The sequence below is a fragment of the Chelonia mydas genome, chromosome 13 (genome assembly GCF_015237465.2).
Source record: "Chelonia mydas isolate rCheMyd1 chromosome 13, rCheMyd1.pri.v2, whole genome shotgun sequence".
In the NCBI taxonomy this organism is placed as follows: Eukaryota; Metazoa; Chordata; order Testudines; family Cheloniidae; genus Chelonia; species Chelonia mydas.
The window spans coordinates 3,747,451-3,764,178 of record NC_051253.2 but is presented as its reverse complement, the minus strand read 5'-3'; the positions used below and the strand labels follow the sequence as shown (position 1 = coordinate 3,764,178).

General features: G+C 48.8%; 2 protein-coding genes across 2 annotated transcripts in view; one reads left to right on the top strand and one right to left on the bottom strand.

Moving 5' to 3' along the window:
* Positions 1 to 4,196, top strand: part of HELZ2 (helicase with zinc finger 2) — a 53,832-nt gene extending 49,636 nt beyond the window's left edge. The window contains exon 20 of the mRNA XM_037915388.2: positions 284 to 4,196. Coding sequence (XP_037771316.1) covers positions 284 to 405 — 122 coding nt within the window. The 3' untranslated portion in view covers positions 406 to 4,196. The remainder of the gene's footprint in view (positions 1 to 283) is intronic.
* A 649-nt stretch (positions 4,197 to 4,845) lies between these two features.
* Positions 4,846 to 8,058, bottom strand: FNDC11 (fibronectin type III domain containing 11). Its single transcript, XM_043526775.1, has 2 exons — positions 7,108 to 8,058; positions 4,846 to 5,996 (listed from the first exon to the last, which is right to left on the bottom strand). The coding sequence occupies exon 2, from the start codon at positions 5,963 to 5,965 to the stop codon at positions 5,021 to 5,023; it is 945 nt and encodes a 314-aa protein (XP_043382710.1). The 5' UTR covers positions 5,966 to 5,996; positions 7,108 to 8,058; the 3' UTR covers positions 4,846 to 5,020.
* Between the last annotated feature and the right edge of the window lie 8,670 nt (positions 8,059 to 16,728).

The following is a 16,728-nucleotide window of genomic DNA, read 5'->3' as shown; positions in this document are numbered from 1 at the left end:
TTCTGTTTTTAATCATATTCTTTCTTTGCTTGCATGCTGGATCTCTAGTCCAGCAGAATTTGACCTGTTGGTATTTCACATGGACAGGATACATTTACAGTGATGTGGCAATGGTAGGGCCATGGCTGGGGACTTTGGGGCTGAAGGAAATGTCCCTCCAGTTTATCCAGCATAGTTTGGCTTTTTTCTCTAGGCCCAGAGGTTACACACAGGTCCGCCAAGTGTTCTATGGAAACAGATTAGCCATTTCTGCTCACTGTTGGTTTTTCCCTTCTACCAACAGGAAACCGCTATCTTCTGGAATCCAACCCTTTGTGGAGGAGACTGCTGGAGCATTACAAACAGATGGGATGCAGCACTTCGGCTCACGACATTCGGGTCAGGAAGAAGTCAGCCCTTCGCTGACGTGAATAGATCACAGCTGGATAAACCAGTCCCTGCCTGAAATGTTTGATGGGTCCATTGGAGAATAATGCTGTGTTCAAACCTCTTTTCTACCCGTCAGGCACTAACCAGTGAAGAAAATGCACCAGGGATTGGCAAGCTGCACTTGACCACTCCCCTTAAACTTCTTGTAATGAAAAGGCAACCTTATGTCAAGACTTCCAGCATTTGCAAACCAAAAAGCTTTGGAAGTTGATGGGTGCAGGGGCAGATTTTGTGGAAGCCAAGAGAGCTTCCGTGGAATCCCCAACCTGCATTTTTGTGACAGCAGCTATTCTTTGGGGACCAAATAGATATTTTCACTTCATCAGGAGCTGAAGGATGGCATGTGACAGAGCTGCAGGCTTGAGCTGTGATGTGCCATAATAGGATCAAGGCTGCCAAGTGCTACCATGAATTCTGAAACCAAGGCCAGGAAACTACTAAGGCGATCTCATTTCTCAAAGCAGAAGAAACAATCTGTGTTTTATTTTAAATGAAGGAAAAAACCAAAAAACCAAAACAAAACCCAGATAATGAAATATTCTTGGCCTTTATGAATAGGTAAATATCACTTAGCCAAGGCGAAGACATAAATAGACATATTGACTCTTAGTGCAAAGGAGATTGTGGTGACCAGTATAAAGAGAACGAAGACCATGGGGGACAACCTCTACCAGCAGATTTTGACACTGTAAAGATATTTTTAAGCTGCCCACCTAGTTTTACTTGAAAATGTTTCCTCTTGTGTAAAGAATGTTCCCTCCTCCGTTCTTCTTCTTTTTTAAGCTGCTTCTAACTTATTGACTTTTAACTCAGTGAACTTTGCTTTGCAATCAAAGGCCCGTGCTTTTGGCCACGTGAGATGTATGTGTATATATTTTTAAAATAGCCAAATTGCTATGAACTGAGAGGTGTGGATCACTAGAGAACAGAAGGCTGACAGGAACAGGAGTTATTTTTCCCAATAATTCAGTTCCGATCATGCCTGTATAGTAGTGAAATGGTGCTCAGCACTGAAGCCTTGTTAAGCTGGAGCAGCTTATGTGGGCATGGTATTTATGGGGGACAGCACGGCAATCTCATTATTCCAGTTCTGACTGTACGTGTGCCTGCCTCAGCGCTCCCAAAGACCAAACACATGGGGACCAGTAGATGTCCGTGTAAGACTGAGCCAAGCTGCCATTGCAACATTTTTTGTATCAAATGAAAACAAGGTGGGCAAAGTGTCACCCTGGGTGTAACTACTGACCTTTGTGACTTCAACAAGAGTTATACTAGGGATGAATGAGTGTTGCGTTTGCAGGGCTTCTTTCCCAAAGTGAAGGAATGTGCAATAAGAAAACCTGAACAGCCAGTGTGTAATGTCATACTCCATTTCCGTGATCCTTCCTGTTAGGTTTGAGTTGTGTACAGCCATGGAAAGTGCAGAACCTGTGGAGAAGGTTCTCCTTCTTCTGCTTCTTGTTTTGAAACTGCTTGCTTGCTCTCCTGCCATGTAATAGACCTGGTTTCTGGTAAAAGAGAACACGCACATCTGCTCTTCTAGTACTGCAGCATATGGGTCCAAGTCCCATGTCTGAGGAAAGAATATAGAAGGCTTCCTCCGTATTTCTAAAGGGCACCGGATAAAGGCTGGTCATAGCATCTGAGGCCAGAAGGGATCACCAGCTCATCCAGACCTACCTCTTCTGTATCACAGGCCACTAACATTACCCAGCACCTGCACACTAAGCCCAACAACCAAAGTTTTACAGCCCTCAAGAGACTAAACTATTATGTGCCACAGGCAGAGAACAGGTGAGTTCTTAGGCCTGATAGTTGTCCCACACTGAAGCCTCGTATCTCAAGGATTCCAAACAGGCCTTGTTTTTGCAAACTAATTGTTTTTACGATTCCAGAGTAAACTCTGGACAGGGATCACTTTGTGGACTAGTGAAACGAATGGTGAAAGACAGTATTGGAATCCTTAAGTTAAACACTTCAGTATAACACACACATCCCAGCAGAGAAAACATTGTATAGCTAACACACTCACCATGGTCCCTTTAAGCCCAGTGGGCCTTATTCTCCTCCCTCTAGTGTAAATCTGGAGTTTCTCCATGGAAAGAATGCAGGTTACACCAGCGTACAACTGGTATAAATGAGAGGCGAATCAGACGCACTGTAGGGGCTGAGTTTGATACTGCTGAGCATCATTTAGCCATGTCACCTTTGCGTGTACCATTTTCCACTTGTTCGTATTTAAAAAAGCAAAAACAAAACACCACCCACCCCCTGGCCCACCAAACTACTTCACCTTGTGCGGTAAAGTATAGAGTGAAGTACTTTGTTCAGTCACTGTTATCTTACAAGGCAACAGATCACATCCTCTCTGGACACTTATTCTGAAAGAGATTGGTCTCATAACTTGTGTTCGAAAATGCTGCCCTATGGCCTACAAACTACAGTGAGATCGCAGCTTAGACTGCTGGGTTGCATTGATGTTGTAAATAGGTAGCCGCATAATTGATCATGTAGCCTCAGAAGCCAGGGGTTAGCAGGAAGTGCAATTAATGTAATGTTTTGTAGAGACTATTACTGATAACTGAATACTGCGTTATGGATATTGTGCTTCTGGATATACAGAATCAGAGAAGTTAATATGGAAAAGACTCATTAAATTTAGTCCAGCTTCATATGCGTAGAGAGATTTGAATCAGTTATTTATGATGGAAGGATTCTTACATAAAACTATTGACATAAAGACAAAGAAGACATTTTTTATTATGGGGGGGAGGGGAAGAAAGCCCCCACTATAATTCCAATGGCATGTGTCTGGCATGATGGTGTGCAGTTTGTCGGCCACATCACGGAGTTTGATAAAACAAGGCTTGTGAATGGTAAAATAGGAGATCAGAATGGTTTCCTAGGGAGATGCCATGACTGGGAAATATCCTTTCATCATAAACATCAGGGGTTGAACTCCAGCTGGTGCTGACCATAGCTGCATGCCCAAAGAACAGCACAATGGCTGCAGTTTGGGCAGAAAGGTGTCCATCCTCATGCACAGCCCACTATTCTGTGCGTCTGACCGGAGTCATGGCGGGGTGGGTCTGGACTGTAGCTAAGAGGTCGGAGTACAGCACCCTCACCACCCCCACTCCATACAGCTTGCTCTTTCTTCAGGATTGGGGTGAGGGACTGTCTTTGGGTTCTCAGCCAGAAGACAAGCACGTGTTAAAATTGCCTTTGTGGTATATGTCCGTCCATCCTGGAGGGTCGCATAGCTTTCCCCAGCACTACCGAGACTTCAACCCTATGTGAGTTCAAGAAAGGTGATCTACATGTAGAGTAAACAGTGTCTCAGGCTTCAATCTGACCAATCTTTGTGATTTTAGCACTCTCCCTTGGGTCTGCTCCTGCTCCCAGTAAAACCAGTAGAAAAATCTTTTGTGGCTTCAGTAGGAATAGACGTGGGCCTGCAGTGCTGTTCCTGAGGAGCCTTACAGCTGTGTAGAGAATGATCCACTGCAATAAAACAGTTTTTAAATGGAAATAAAATGTTACGTGTTGTGAAATGCAAATTAAGGAACCTTAAATGTGACAGGTTTTTTATCTTGTGTGTGTCTGTAACGTGAGACTTGTAACAGCTTTGGAACAACATTTTGGATACAAATATTTTTATCTGCTTCTAATGTTTTTAAATAAGAACCTCAACATTCCTGTTTCATATTTAAGCCATAATTGTAAAGATGATTAAATTTATTAAAATGAAAAATGTTTATTTATGATTATGGGATCGAGTTCTCTGTGTGCGTGTATATGTGTCCATGCGTGAACAGAATCTGTCCTGTACTTAATTGAAAGGATTCTGCAGAACTGAATCTGGACAGAAACAGATGGGAAAAGAGGAAGTGAGCATTAACCCCAATATTGAACAGAGGAAACTGTTTTAGAGAGGATGATCCCTGGAGATTTTGCCCTCTCCTGTTTTAAGTCAAAAAAGGATCTTTTCCTGCACTGTAGAGCATTACTATGGGATGGGAAATGAGAGGGCAACTACATGGCAGAGGCTGGTGGAAGGAACCTTGGCAAGGAGACTGGGCAGTGGTGAGGGACCGTGGGGATTGGGATTCAGGTGAGTGTGTGAGTGTGTGTAAAGAGAGCACTGTTGGTGTGGCAAGGGGCAATGAGGAAAGGAAGGGCAATGAAAAGTGAGGACATTGTGTGGGAAGAAGGCACTGGGTTAGCTGTTGATTTGTAGGAAGGCACCGGACAGTGGATAAACTTTCCCTAAATTGTTTTGTGTCAGACACCATGTGGTGATCTTTTACCCACTGCTATAGTCTGCTTAGCCTCACTACGAGGGGTAGCTGGCCTTCATTGGCAACGGACGTTGCAAAGGATGGGTGGAGGCACGAGGGGCAGTGGTGACTGTTTAAACTGTGTTGTTTTCAGCCCATAAAGATGTATATGAGGCACTTTGTAAAATTACAATTGAAGACACAACAGCTCAATTTTTATGCAAAAACCTTTAAAAATACATTTTAAATTTTACTTCTTCAACTTCTTTGAATTGACAAAATTAGAAAATTCTCTGCTGCTGCTTCATCCGTCAGGGTTCGCACATGGTGCTCTCCATGCCTTCATCAGGATAAGGTTTTGTCTCCAATGTGATGGTATCGCGCCACTGTTCATAGACGAGTGTGTAAGTCTCCGCCCGTTTAACTGTGAATCTGTATGATCTGTCGGACAGCAGGTTCCGGATTTCACACATGTTGGACGTGACCGGCATTATTCCACACTGGATCCTCTCTTGCTGGGTTCGGGGCTCCAGTAGCTTAAACCTGAGTTCATACTGTTCAGGCTGTGACTGTTGACTTGTGATGAACCACTTGAGGCTCACCCAGTCCTCATGGGCCACTGATTCCTTTCGATCAAACATCACTGGCATCTTGGTACTCAGAACAAGCCTAATGTGTGGGATTTTGGTAGCCCCAACATCCGACACCAGACGATGCTTGACATACAGCCTTCCTGGCACTAGCATGGCAAGGAAATTATCCATCAGCTCAGACAGATTTGACAGCTTTTGCTTGACCAAGTCCCACCTGGCGAGGAATGTTACCATGTCATAGGTCTCCAGGAAGTGGACCAGCTCCTCCCGCCCCTGTTCCAGTTGTTCTAACAGGTCAGTTAAGAGCAACAGCTGGATTTTGGTTTGGACTGTTCCCAACTTCTTCATCCTCTGGAATCTCCAGGGGTCAACCAGCTGGAACATAGTGGTGGGCAGCATGAGGTGGTTCTGGTCTCCCAGTGCCAAATGCTTGGGCAGAATGTCAATGTAATAAGAGCATTTTTTCAGAAGCTCAATTCGCTTATGGTGGCGTTTCAGCAGGTGGAGACTCAAGTCAGAGTGCAGGAACTCCAGCACAATGTTCTTCCTCTCCATGTACATCTTCCAGGTTTCATTCTCCTGGTCCTCCTCTTTGTTGTACAAAATACTCTGCAGATTGTTTTCTATCTCATTCAAATACACATCCATGGTTCCAAAACTCATAGTTGCTGTGCAGGAAAGCAACAATAACAACCTTTAAGAACCAAAGGAAAAGCAGTCAATATGGAGCATACCATGATAGTGACTGCTGTTTCCTTATACTATAACATTAATTATAAATCATTTTAGTTCTTATCCCATCTCTAATTTCTGTTAGACTCTATCAGGCTCCCTGCCAATGCTAGAACATTCCTTTCTAACATTACCATTTTGAGTACTTTGCCTAGTCTAGTCCTAAATATCCCAGTCAACTGGGCTCCTGCTATTTCCCTTGAGAGACTATATCTTCATTTAATAAATAAGAACATAAGAATGGCCATACTGGGTCAGACCAATGGTCCATTTAGCCCAGTATCCTGTCTTCTGACAGTGGCCAATGCCAGATGCTTCAGAGAGAAAGAACTGGACAATTAGTGAGTGATCCATCCCATGTTGTTCATGCCTAGCTTCTAGCAATCAGGGTCTAGGGACTCTCAGAGCATGGGGTTGCATCCCTGGCTAATAGGATGCATCTTGGCTAATAGCCATTGATAGACGTATCCTCCATGAACTTACCTAATTGTTTTTTTTTAACCCCAACGTAGCTTTGGCCTTCACAACACCTTCTGGCAAAGAGTTATATAGGTTGACAGTACGTTGTGTGAAGAAATACTTCCTTTTGTTTGTTTTAAACCTGCTGCCTATTAATTTCATTAGATGACTCCTCGTTCTTGTGTGAAGGGGTAAATAACGGATCCTGATACTCTCACATTTTTTCCTTATCTCATTAGTTCTAATGAGACCCCTTTATACCACCCTAAGTTCTCTCTTTCTCCATTCTTGCTGGTCATTCACATCTCTCATATCTGCAAGTGTCTACATCTCTCCCTTAGTTTGCTTAGCCAAGCTATACACCCATTCAGGTCTTAGGCTTTCCTTTAGGCAACTGCAGGATACTGGCTTCAAATCAGCTTGGCTGCTGATCTTTAAAACCCCTCCAATCTATCAATGTCTTTTTGGGAGTGCAGTGGCCCAAACTGAATGTGATGGTCCCAGTGTGACCTCACCAGAGTTGTAAAGAGAGGAACTATCACGTGTCCTTTCCGTTTGACTGTGCAACCCATTCCTGAAAGTCAACATTTTGAATGACAAATCCTTCTCCCCACCTTTTGTTTAGTTTGCATTATAATGGTTCCGAATGAATTATATTCAGTTGCATGTGGATGAAACGTGTAATTCCATAAGCGTTTCACTGTAACAACATGACACATAACATGTGAAAAACAAACATGAACGAAGTAATGGTTAATCAGTCAGAAAAGGGACAATGGAAATGGCCCTTTTAAACTCCATATCTGCTCTGTTTCCTTCGTTGTATCTGTTTCCTACAATGACCAAGGCAAGAGTACTGTTTGATACCACTGCTGAGCCAATATAGCCATGGAAGACCTACCTGTATTATCTTTTAGTTGAGGTATCTATGGCTTAGGTATCAAAAACAGAATTGTCAGCTAAATTCCGGTTCTTGAATCTTCACTGACAGTGATAATGACTGAACCAGAATGCAGCTTGTTTTGGATGCCAGTTTGAAGCTCATATTTAGACTTGAAAACTGAACATAGTTGATATGGAAGACAAAGAAAATGTGCAACGTCAAGATGTTGCGTTGCTAGCCCTAGCTACACTTCAATACCACGACGAGGGGGCTAGTGACACAAACGGAGAATAGCTCTCAAGTAGCTACCTGACATCCATGGCATTGGCTTGTTTTAGAGTTGTTTTTTATAAAGTGTTCACAGTGCATAATTCTGATATTTTATTCTTTCTCCTCACATGTTTTCTGACAAGACCATGTTACTTAGTGGGTAGAACAGCAGCAGTCTGTGCCCCGTTATCCCCATTTATATAATGTGGCTGGTAATACTTAACTTCATGGGGCATTATATTATGAGGTACAATTAAATTTGTGACGTGCTTTCAGTCTTTGGATTATAGAAGTGCAAAAGTGTCACTTATTTCTCACGGTAAGTGAGGGAATATCTTTTATTGGACCAGCTTCCCGGGGTGAGAGACAAGCTTTTGAGCTTTCAGCATGTACTTTTCCCAGACCTGAAGAAGAGCTCTGTGTAGACGGAAAGCATCTCTCTCTCACCTTCAGAAGTTGGTCCAATAAAAGATATTCCCTCACCCGCCTTGTCCCTCTGTTATCCTGGGACCAACATGGCTACAACAACACTGTATGCACTTATTTTTCATAATCCCTTCATTTGCAGGGATGCTTTTTCAAGGATATTGTCAATTCAAATGTGTCCTGAATTTTTTAAACTTTATTCTTTTCCATCAGAAAAATGCAGGAAAACAAGGTAAAGCCAAAAAATTGACACAGATCAGCCCCAGGACACCACAGTATGAAATGTATTATAGAGCTAGCAGCTTATTTGGTTATGTTGCTCAAAACTTTAGATGATGTAAAAACGAGCTCTTACAAAGCTAAATCAAACAGAAATGTTTCTATAATTATTTCTGCATTCCACTGGCCAGAGATGCTTTTAAAACACCTGCATGGCTTTGGGGAGGAGTGAGGATCTAGCTGCATGCAACAACTGCAGGAATTGGGGCCTAAAAAAAAATGAAAGCAGGGAAGATGCCGAAAGTGAAACTGACTATACATGACTGTGAAAGGGGCTTATGCCTTGCAGTTTGTTCAGAGAAAGACGAAAGAGGCAGTGGGATGAAGGAGAAGTGAATTTAGATTTTAACAAGGTGTTCAGCTTTAGTAACTGAGGCTGATGTAAATTGTTGGGAGAGAGGTGCGAATTCACTAGGGAACCTTGGATGATCCCGGCCAGCAGGCCTAAGTGACAGTCTAGGGAGAGCCTGATGCTGCCAGTATGATGCACAGAGTCTGGTAGTGCTGAACTGTGGCTGCTTTTGTGTTTTCTGTTGTACTCTAGAAAGAGATAATTGTTCCTCCTCCTCCTTAGGGGCATGACAGCGCAGGGCCCAGTCTGACCCTGCTGCAACACCCTGACTTGCAGAGGGCACTAGGGGTAGCTGACGCTCCAGCTGAGGGGAAGGTGAGGGGCTGGAGGGGAGGCAGCTGGGATGCCCTGCCAATGGCTGGAAGGGAAGCAGCTGGGATGCCCTGCTAATGGCAGTGAGGGGATCCGGGGCTCACCCTCCACTGTCTGGGGAGTGCCAGGCCTCCTTGGCTTTCCCCCTCTGTGCCCACAGCAGGGAGGCACAGAGAAGGGTCTTCCATGCCCCCCACACGCTTTGCCTTGTGGGGGCTCTCCTGAGCCTCTGTGCCCGCTCTGTCCACCCACTGCTCTCTGCCCACCATCCACCCCTGGGAGTCCTTCCCCCTCCGTGGCCCTCCCCCTGGGAATTCCCCCTTTCCTGCCCCCTGCCCCCTTCCTGCACCATCCCCTCAGGGGTCACCCCTCCATGGCCCTCCCCTGGGCTCCCCCTTCCTGCCCCTCCCCCTCTCCATGCCCCTCCCCCCAGGCTCCCCCCTTCCTGCACCATCCCCTCAGGGGTCCCCCCCTCCATGGCCCTCCCCTGGGCTCCCCCTTCCTGCCCCTCCCCCTCTCCATGCCTCTCCCCCCAGGCTCCCCCCTTCCTGCACCATCCCCTCAGGGGTCCCCCCCTCCATGGCCCTCCCCTGGGCTCCCCCTTCCTGCCCCTCCCCCTCTCCATGCCCCTCCCCCCAGGCTCCCCCCTTCCTGCACCATCCCCTCAGGGGTCCCCCCTCCATGCCCCTCCCCTGGGCTCCCCCTTCCTGCAGCCGCCCCACTTTTCCTGCACCATCCTCTCAGGGGTCCCTCCTCCCTGACGCTCCCCGGCCCCCCTTTCTGCCCCCGGGGTCCCCTGTGGCTGGTTGCCCGCGGGGGGTGGGCGTCCTGACCTGCGGCCGAGCCGGGCGGCGTGTCCCGGGGCCGCTCCCCGCCGCCCCCTCTCCTGGGCCGGGCTGCCCTGGCTCCGGCCAGCCCCAGGCAGCTGCCATGGGAACCCATTGTTCGTAACCCCCCCCCCCCGCGGGTTCCGGGGCGCGCCCCGTCTGCCCCCCGCGGGTAGGGCAGGGCACTGGGTGAGGGGCGGGGAGAGGCAGAGCAGGGGGGCTGGGCAGGGCTGTGGGGTGAGGGGCTGGGAGATCCAGAGAAGGGGGGCTGAGGCAGGGCTGTGGGGGTGGCAGGTGGGGAGGCACAGGGAGGTCAGGGTGTGGGGGTCTGGGGGAGGCACAGGGAGGTCAGGGCTGGGGGTGGGGGGCTGGGAGAGGCAGAGCAGGGGGGCTGGGGGTGAGGGGCTGGGAGAGGCAGAGAAGGGGGGCTGAGGCAGGGCTGTGGGGGTGGCGGGTGGGGAGGCACAGGGAGGTCAGGGTGTGGGGGTCTGGGGGAGGCACAGGGAGGTCAGGGCTGGGGGTGGGGGGCTGGGAGAGGCAGAGCAGGGGGGCTGGGCAGGGCTGTGGGGGTGAGGGGCTGGGAGAGCCAGAGAAGGGGGGCTGAGGGGCTGGGCGAGCCAGAGAAGGGGGGCTGAGGCAGAGCTGTGGGGGTGGCAGGTGGGGAGGCACAGGGAGGGCAGGGTGTGGGGGGGCTGGGGGAGGCACAGGCAGGGCTGGAGGAGGGGGCTGGGAGAGGCAGGGGACTGGGCTGGGGAGGTGGGAGAGGCACAGGTGGGGGGCTGGATGAGTGGGGAACTGGGGATGGGTGAATGAGGGGCAGCTGGGTTGGTCTGCAGCGCTGGGCAGGATGGGGGGTCTGAGCTGGGTCAGTGGCAGAGGACTGCTTGGGGGGAAGGGGGTGGGTCTGTGCCTGGTTCCGGGGAGGACACCTGGAAACAGCAGCATAGAAACTCTCTTAAGGGTTAAGACCAGCCTTGATTTTTTGTTTCTTTTGTGCTCCTGTCCGCCTGGTTTTGGATCCTACGATTTCACTGTTCCAGTCGGCAGGGAGAATACAGCTGGCCCACACCGCATCCTGGGCTTGCATGTGCCTAGGTACCTACCATTATAGATTTCATTCCCATCTGCCGCCGGGTGAGGTTTGGGGCACTGAGAACTATGCTTAGGACCTAATAAATACATTTTGCTTCACAAAACTAACCGGTGCAGATACGTGGCCCTGAGCCCATTTTCAATTACTTTTCTTTAAGGGGTTTACACAACTTCCTGCCTTAGGGCCTGTGACGAAGTGGGACTGTTCCTAATGTTTCCTCTGAATAGTGTGGGGGTGACTCAGTTCCCCTATGCAGTTCTTAAGTATCTAGGGGGTGGGGTAAGGGTGTATGATCATTGCAGAGCCCTAGAGGGCAGGTGTGTGCAGGAGTCTGGACACAGAGAATGGCGGACACCCTGTTTCCTGGCAACTGATGGCCTGAGCTCTTCCGCCCTGCAAGGTGAGAGCTAAAGGGTTGGAGAACAAAGGAATCAGGTGACTTCCTGGCCCGGGAAAGGGACAAAGCCCAGAGGAGGAGGGGCTGGAGGGAGTTTTCAGTTTGGGGCTGGCTGGGACATGGAGTGAAGGGCAGACGTGGTTGTCTGGCTCACTGCCCCCCCAAAATGGACCCAGCTGAGGGGTCCTGTTCTCTGCACCTGCAAGCTCTGTTTTAGACCATGTTCCTGTCATCTAATAAACCTCTGTTTTACTGGCTGGCTGAGAGTCAAGTCTGACTGCGAAGTTGGGGTGCAGGACCCTCTGGCTTCCCCAGGAGCCCTGTCTGAGCGGACTCGCTGGGGGAAGCGCACGGAGGGGCAGAGGATGCTGAATGCTCCGAGGTCAGACCCAGGAAGGTGGAAGCTGGGTGAGCTGTGTGTCCTGAAGACAGGCTGCTCACAGAAAGGCGACTGCCCCAGAGTCCTGACTGGCTTCATGGGGAGCAGTTCCAGAGCATCGCCCGGGGACTCCGTGACAGGGCCAGATCCCAGATACTTGCATAGTACCTGATTCCTGGAGATGTCTGATTGGTGTATTCATGGCGGAAGGGGTTAGTGAGTGGGCGGAAGGGGATCACAATGTGGCCCTTAACATTTAGGTTCTATGTATGAAGACTGGAAGAATATAGAGAACTGGACAGAGAACTACCCCAGAGGGGGAATCACAGGACCTGCTAGGCAGCCGGAAGGGACAAGCTGCAAAGGCCTTGTGCTGAGACTGCTCTGCATCCACTCCTGGGAATGTCACCGATTGGAACAGACAGGAGAGTCCCGGTCAATCTCAGGTGCACTCATGGGCTAGAAGGTGAGTGCTGGTCTCTTAATGTCCATGGGGTTTGATTGACAGGAATGACCTTTGGGGGAAAAATAAGCTTTTAGTGAGTCCTTAGGAGAGGGATTCTGCTCTACGCCCAGTCGGACGCCATTGCTAGGTCAGAACTAAAGGATGAAAGATAATTTTCTATATCCTTTCTCCACAAGAGGGCAGCAAAATCGTCATCCCCCCCCACTCCCCACTCCATCAGTGGAAACCACTGAAAGATTTATGCTGTTTTAAACTTTGCCTCATTGCAATGGGAGCATGCTATTGAATAGGGACTAGGCAGGGGTTTTCTGCACAGGGGAAAGAAATACGGGTGAGATGTTTTTGGCTGCCCAATACGAAGCATCCAAGTCACCTACCCAAAACTATCCCCCCCGCCTCCACACTCCTTCCCAGAGTAGAAGAGGGAAAACTAGACAGGTCTGGGAGAGTCCAATGCCGAGAGAGAACTGAGCTGCTCATTTCCTTCTTTAGGAGCATCTCATTCATATGCCACCCACTGCAGAGCCATCACTCTGTAGCCTCTAGACCCACCTCGCTCACCTTCACCCACTGCACACATGCCGCTCACTCCCCCCCCCCCACCTGCATTTTTCTCCACTGCCACCCACCCTGCACTTTTCACGCACAGCTCTCGGTTTAAACCTTCTGTATCCATGACCTGCCACACACTACATCTCTTCTTGCACACAATTTATTATAGCTGATTATACCTTGATCCATGCTCATTCCTCCTCTCAACGCACAGTGACTCCCTTTGTGAACGTGATACTTAGCACTGCTCTGGCGCTGTACATCTTCAGAATGCTGGCAAACATCAAGCCTTCCAGCACCCAGTGAGGCAGGCAGCTCTGTTTTACAGAGGAGGAACCCAAGGCACAGCAGTTAATGGCCTGCTTGTCAGAGGTGCCAAGCACCTGCAGCTCTCAGTGACATCAGTGGGAACCTCACTGATCAGTCCCTGGGAATGCTGGCCCATAATTGGTTGCCCTATATATGACAAAGCGGGAATTTTCTGTATATTTTTATGAACCCTGTTTGCCTCAGTTTCCCTCTGTACTTTGCATTGCTACACAGTGGGTGCAAAAGGGTTAACATGGCTTTTGGAACAGCTCAGGACATGAGGTGTGGGTGTCAGTTTGCTGACTGGGTTGCAGTGAATAGGAATCTTTAAGGAACTGATTGAAACCGACCCAGATCACCAAGGGGTTCAGAGGGAGAATGCAATCTCCAGTGACTGAACAATCAACACTCAACAGTGGGGAAACTTGGGTGGGTGGGGTTGTGAACTCAGTGTGGCCCTGTCTGGAGACAAAGGACTGAGAGGTGACCAGCTGGGGACAGTGAGTGGGCTTCTGGAAGAAGCTGGCTGCTTGCATCAGGATCTGCCCAAGGAATCCGGGAGAGACAGAACCTGAAATGGAATCCATTACAGCTTGGCTGGTTGGTTGCTCTGGCTTGGCCAGACAGACTATGTTTTTTCCATGCTAACCTGAGTACTTCCAGTGTCGTGTTCAGGTTGTCTAATGCTGCTCTGTTCTGAAAACGCTGCTTGGTGTCACTGAAAATCCTTGCCGAGGGGCATTGCTCCCTGGAGAGGGCACAAGTCTCTGCCCAGGAGTTTGTCTCAGTGTGGACTTGCAGGGCAGAGCTCATGGTGTGAAGCATGGTGGTCCTTGTCACTACTGCATGGAGTTGTCCTTTGCCCCCAGCCTGTATAGTCTGGGAGTTTTTTGCACATCAACATAATTTTTAAAAGGACTTCATTTGAAAAGGGTCAAGTGATGGAGCAGAGGTTTCACCTCTGGAGGCCAGTGACCAAATCTGGATTAGACCATGAGGGAAATAAGTAACGGGGGCTCACTTGGGCTCCTTAGTACATATGTCTCCACAAGAGAAGGTCTGCCACGCTCTAATGCATTGAATTTGAGTCTTGGGGCCGGAGAGGCCAAGGAGTGGGAAAGCTGACATGTCGCTGTAGGTCAGGATTGAGCTGAGGAAGGTGGGGGCATAAGACTAGAACCGTAGAAATGTTGCAAGTCTGAACTGGGTGCATTGGCATAGCACTTTAGGGACCTAGGGTGAAATCCTGGCTCCACTGAGGTCAATGGGAGTTTTCCCACTGACTTGGCTAGGCCTAGGATTTCACCCCAGTACTTTTTAACAGTAAGGGTGTTGCACGTCTGAACTGGGGCATTGCTAGAGCTCTGTGGAGAAACTTGCACAGATCCTGCTGCAGGGAGCGCTATCAGTTCCTCACTGCCATAAATACCAATATCCACCCCAAATGGATTCGGAAAAAGACAGGGGCCCGTTAAAAATTTCCCACCCCACCCAGACTCCCAAATAGCCTGTGGGCCTCCATCTTGAATTTAGAAATGTAAAAATATAGACTGGCTGATGATCTTAGTTTCTTGTCATCTGTACTATAACACCACGGCGCTTGGTGGCATTACGCCAGGGATCAGTTTGCCCATAAGACTTTACAAGACTCTATGAATCTCTATAAATTAATATGAATATAAATTAGCATGAAGCAATCAAACTCCATGTACTCCGTTTCCCCCCTTCTCATCAGCCAAGACAGCCCTGTAGAAGTGCTGACAGATGCAGTGTGTGGCATTAGTCAGTTATTCTGTCCCGTCCCCATTCCCACACCATTAAAATTAAGAACTTGTTGGTTCTGTCTTCAAGATCAAAATATAAGGAGCCAATTGATTTTCCTCCTCTCCTCATTAGTGCGGTCTGACAGTAAATAAAACAAATATTTCCAATCTTGAGGAGTGAGCAAAATGCTCAGATACTGCCTGTCACTGTGGGCTGGGGAGCCTGGATTCATCTTCATGGAAAATCAATAGCTGGAACAGAGGAATCAGCAGTACCCAAATTAAAAGTCACTGGCAATTTCTGTCCTCGTATTTCATGTCTATTGCTTTTATGAAATAACAATTTACTGATAAATAAACCATCAGAGGAGAAAGGAAAATACTTGGCTGTATTATTTTTAAGCACGTTGTTCTGCCCTTGCCCCCTTTAAAATGTTGGGGCAAATGGAGTTGCTTCAGAAGCGGTAGCGGGTTTGGGGAGACTGGACTGTGAGCTCTCTGGGCAGAGACTGTTTTGTGCTCTCTGTTTACACAAAGCCTTACAATGGGCCCAATACCTGGGGATTTGAGCTTTCAGGATGTTAGGACGCCTTGTTAATAACTTTCCACTTCCCTGCCACCAGCGATTCTGTGGTCACATCCATTCCTAGCAGTTGTGCAGTGGACTCCCCTACATTACCGTGATCCTCCAACTGGACACTGCTAGCCACCTGACTTATCACACATGCTGCTGACCCACTTTAGGGCCTGGGGGTGGGGCAGGGATTGATCTCTATGCCATATTGGCTGGGACCTTGGGAGAATATCCTCTGGGGCACCAAGAAGGGAAGGACCATCATGATCAACTAGCTACGTCCAATACAAACAGTTCCCTGTCATCACAAGGGGCTGGGCAATGGGGGCCTTGATCCTCACAGTTTGACTTTGATCCCGTGTTTCAAGGTTGCCTTGCACGTAGTCTCAAAGGTAAATAGTCAACTAGGGTCTGGGGGAAAAGGGTGGCCCTGGAAAGAAGCAGGGGGTGGGGGTATTGTTTCCTTCCCCAGCCACTTGTTTAGAAATAATCTTCATTTGGTGAAGGAGTTGCTCATTTGGGAACTGCAATGGGATGTACAAATCCCACACACTGGGCCAGGGCAGGAGGGGTCTGTCCCAAAGACAGCATTTTAAATCTACCCCACCTCACAACAGCTGTTACAAACCCAAGCCTGGTGGGAGAGCCCTGCAGCATTAGTCAGTAATGAGGAGGGCACAGAACAGAGAAGGAAGCAGCTGGGCTTCTGCCAAGGGGATCTGAGTTTGGTAGGACAAGGGGCTTGCAGTGCTTCTCAAATGTGGCCACCAGGAGCTTTTCGTGCGGCCACAGACTCCTGGGTGGTGATTGGGGGGGAGGAGGGGCAAAGCAGTGGCCTCTCCCCCAGCACTGCCAGCAGTGGTTGGGCCCTGCCCGCCCCCCTGAGACACAAAAACTGGAGGAGCAGGCAGCCAGTGAGTTCCCCACCTTCCCAGGGTGGTGAGGTCGGGCTTCAGCCCTGTGGTGGCAGGTGGCAGGTTCAAGCCACAGGGCTTCGGGCTCCATTCCCCAGCCACGCCATGGCAGGCTCTGGCCCTGAGCTCAACACCCCCCTAATCAATCCTGGCCCCCACTGCCTCCCCCAGTGCTCCATCACCCCTGGTCCCCACTGCTTCTGGTCCCACCTCCTCATTCAGGACTTAATTTGTCCCCAGGCTTGCAAGGGCTGAGTAAGTCTGCTGTGAAGAGTGATATTTGTTTGTATGTTAATATCACTTTTCCCAGCAGACTTAGTAGCCAGCAAGTCCTTAACAAAAAACAAACAAACAAACAAACAAAAAACAACCAAAAAAGCAAAAGAAACAAGAAAAAAGACAACATGCAAACCACCTGATTTGTGCTATTCTGTTGATT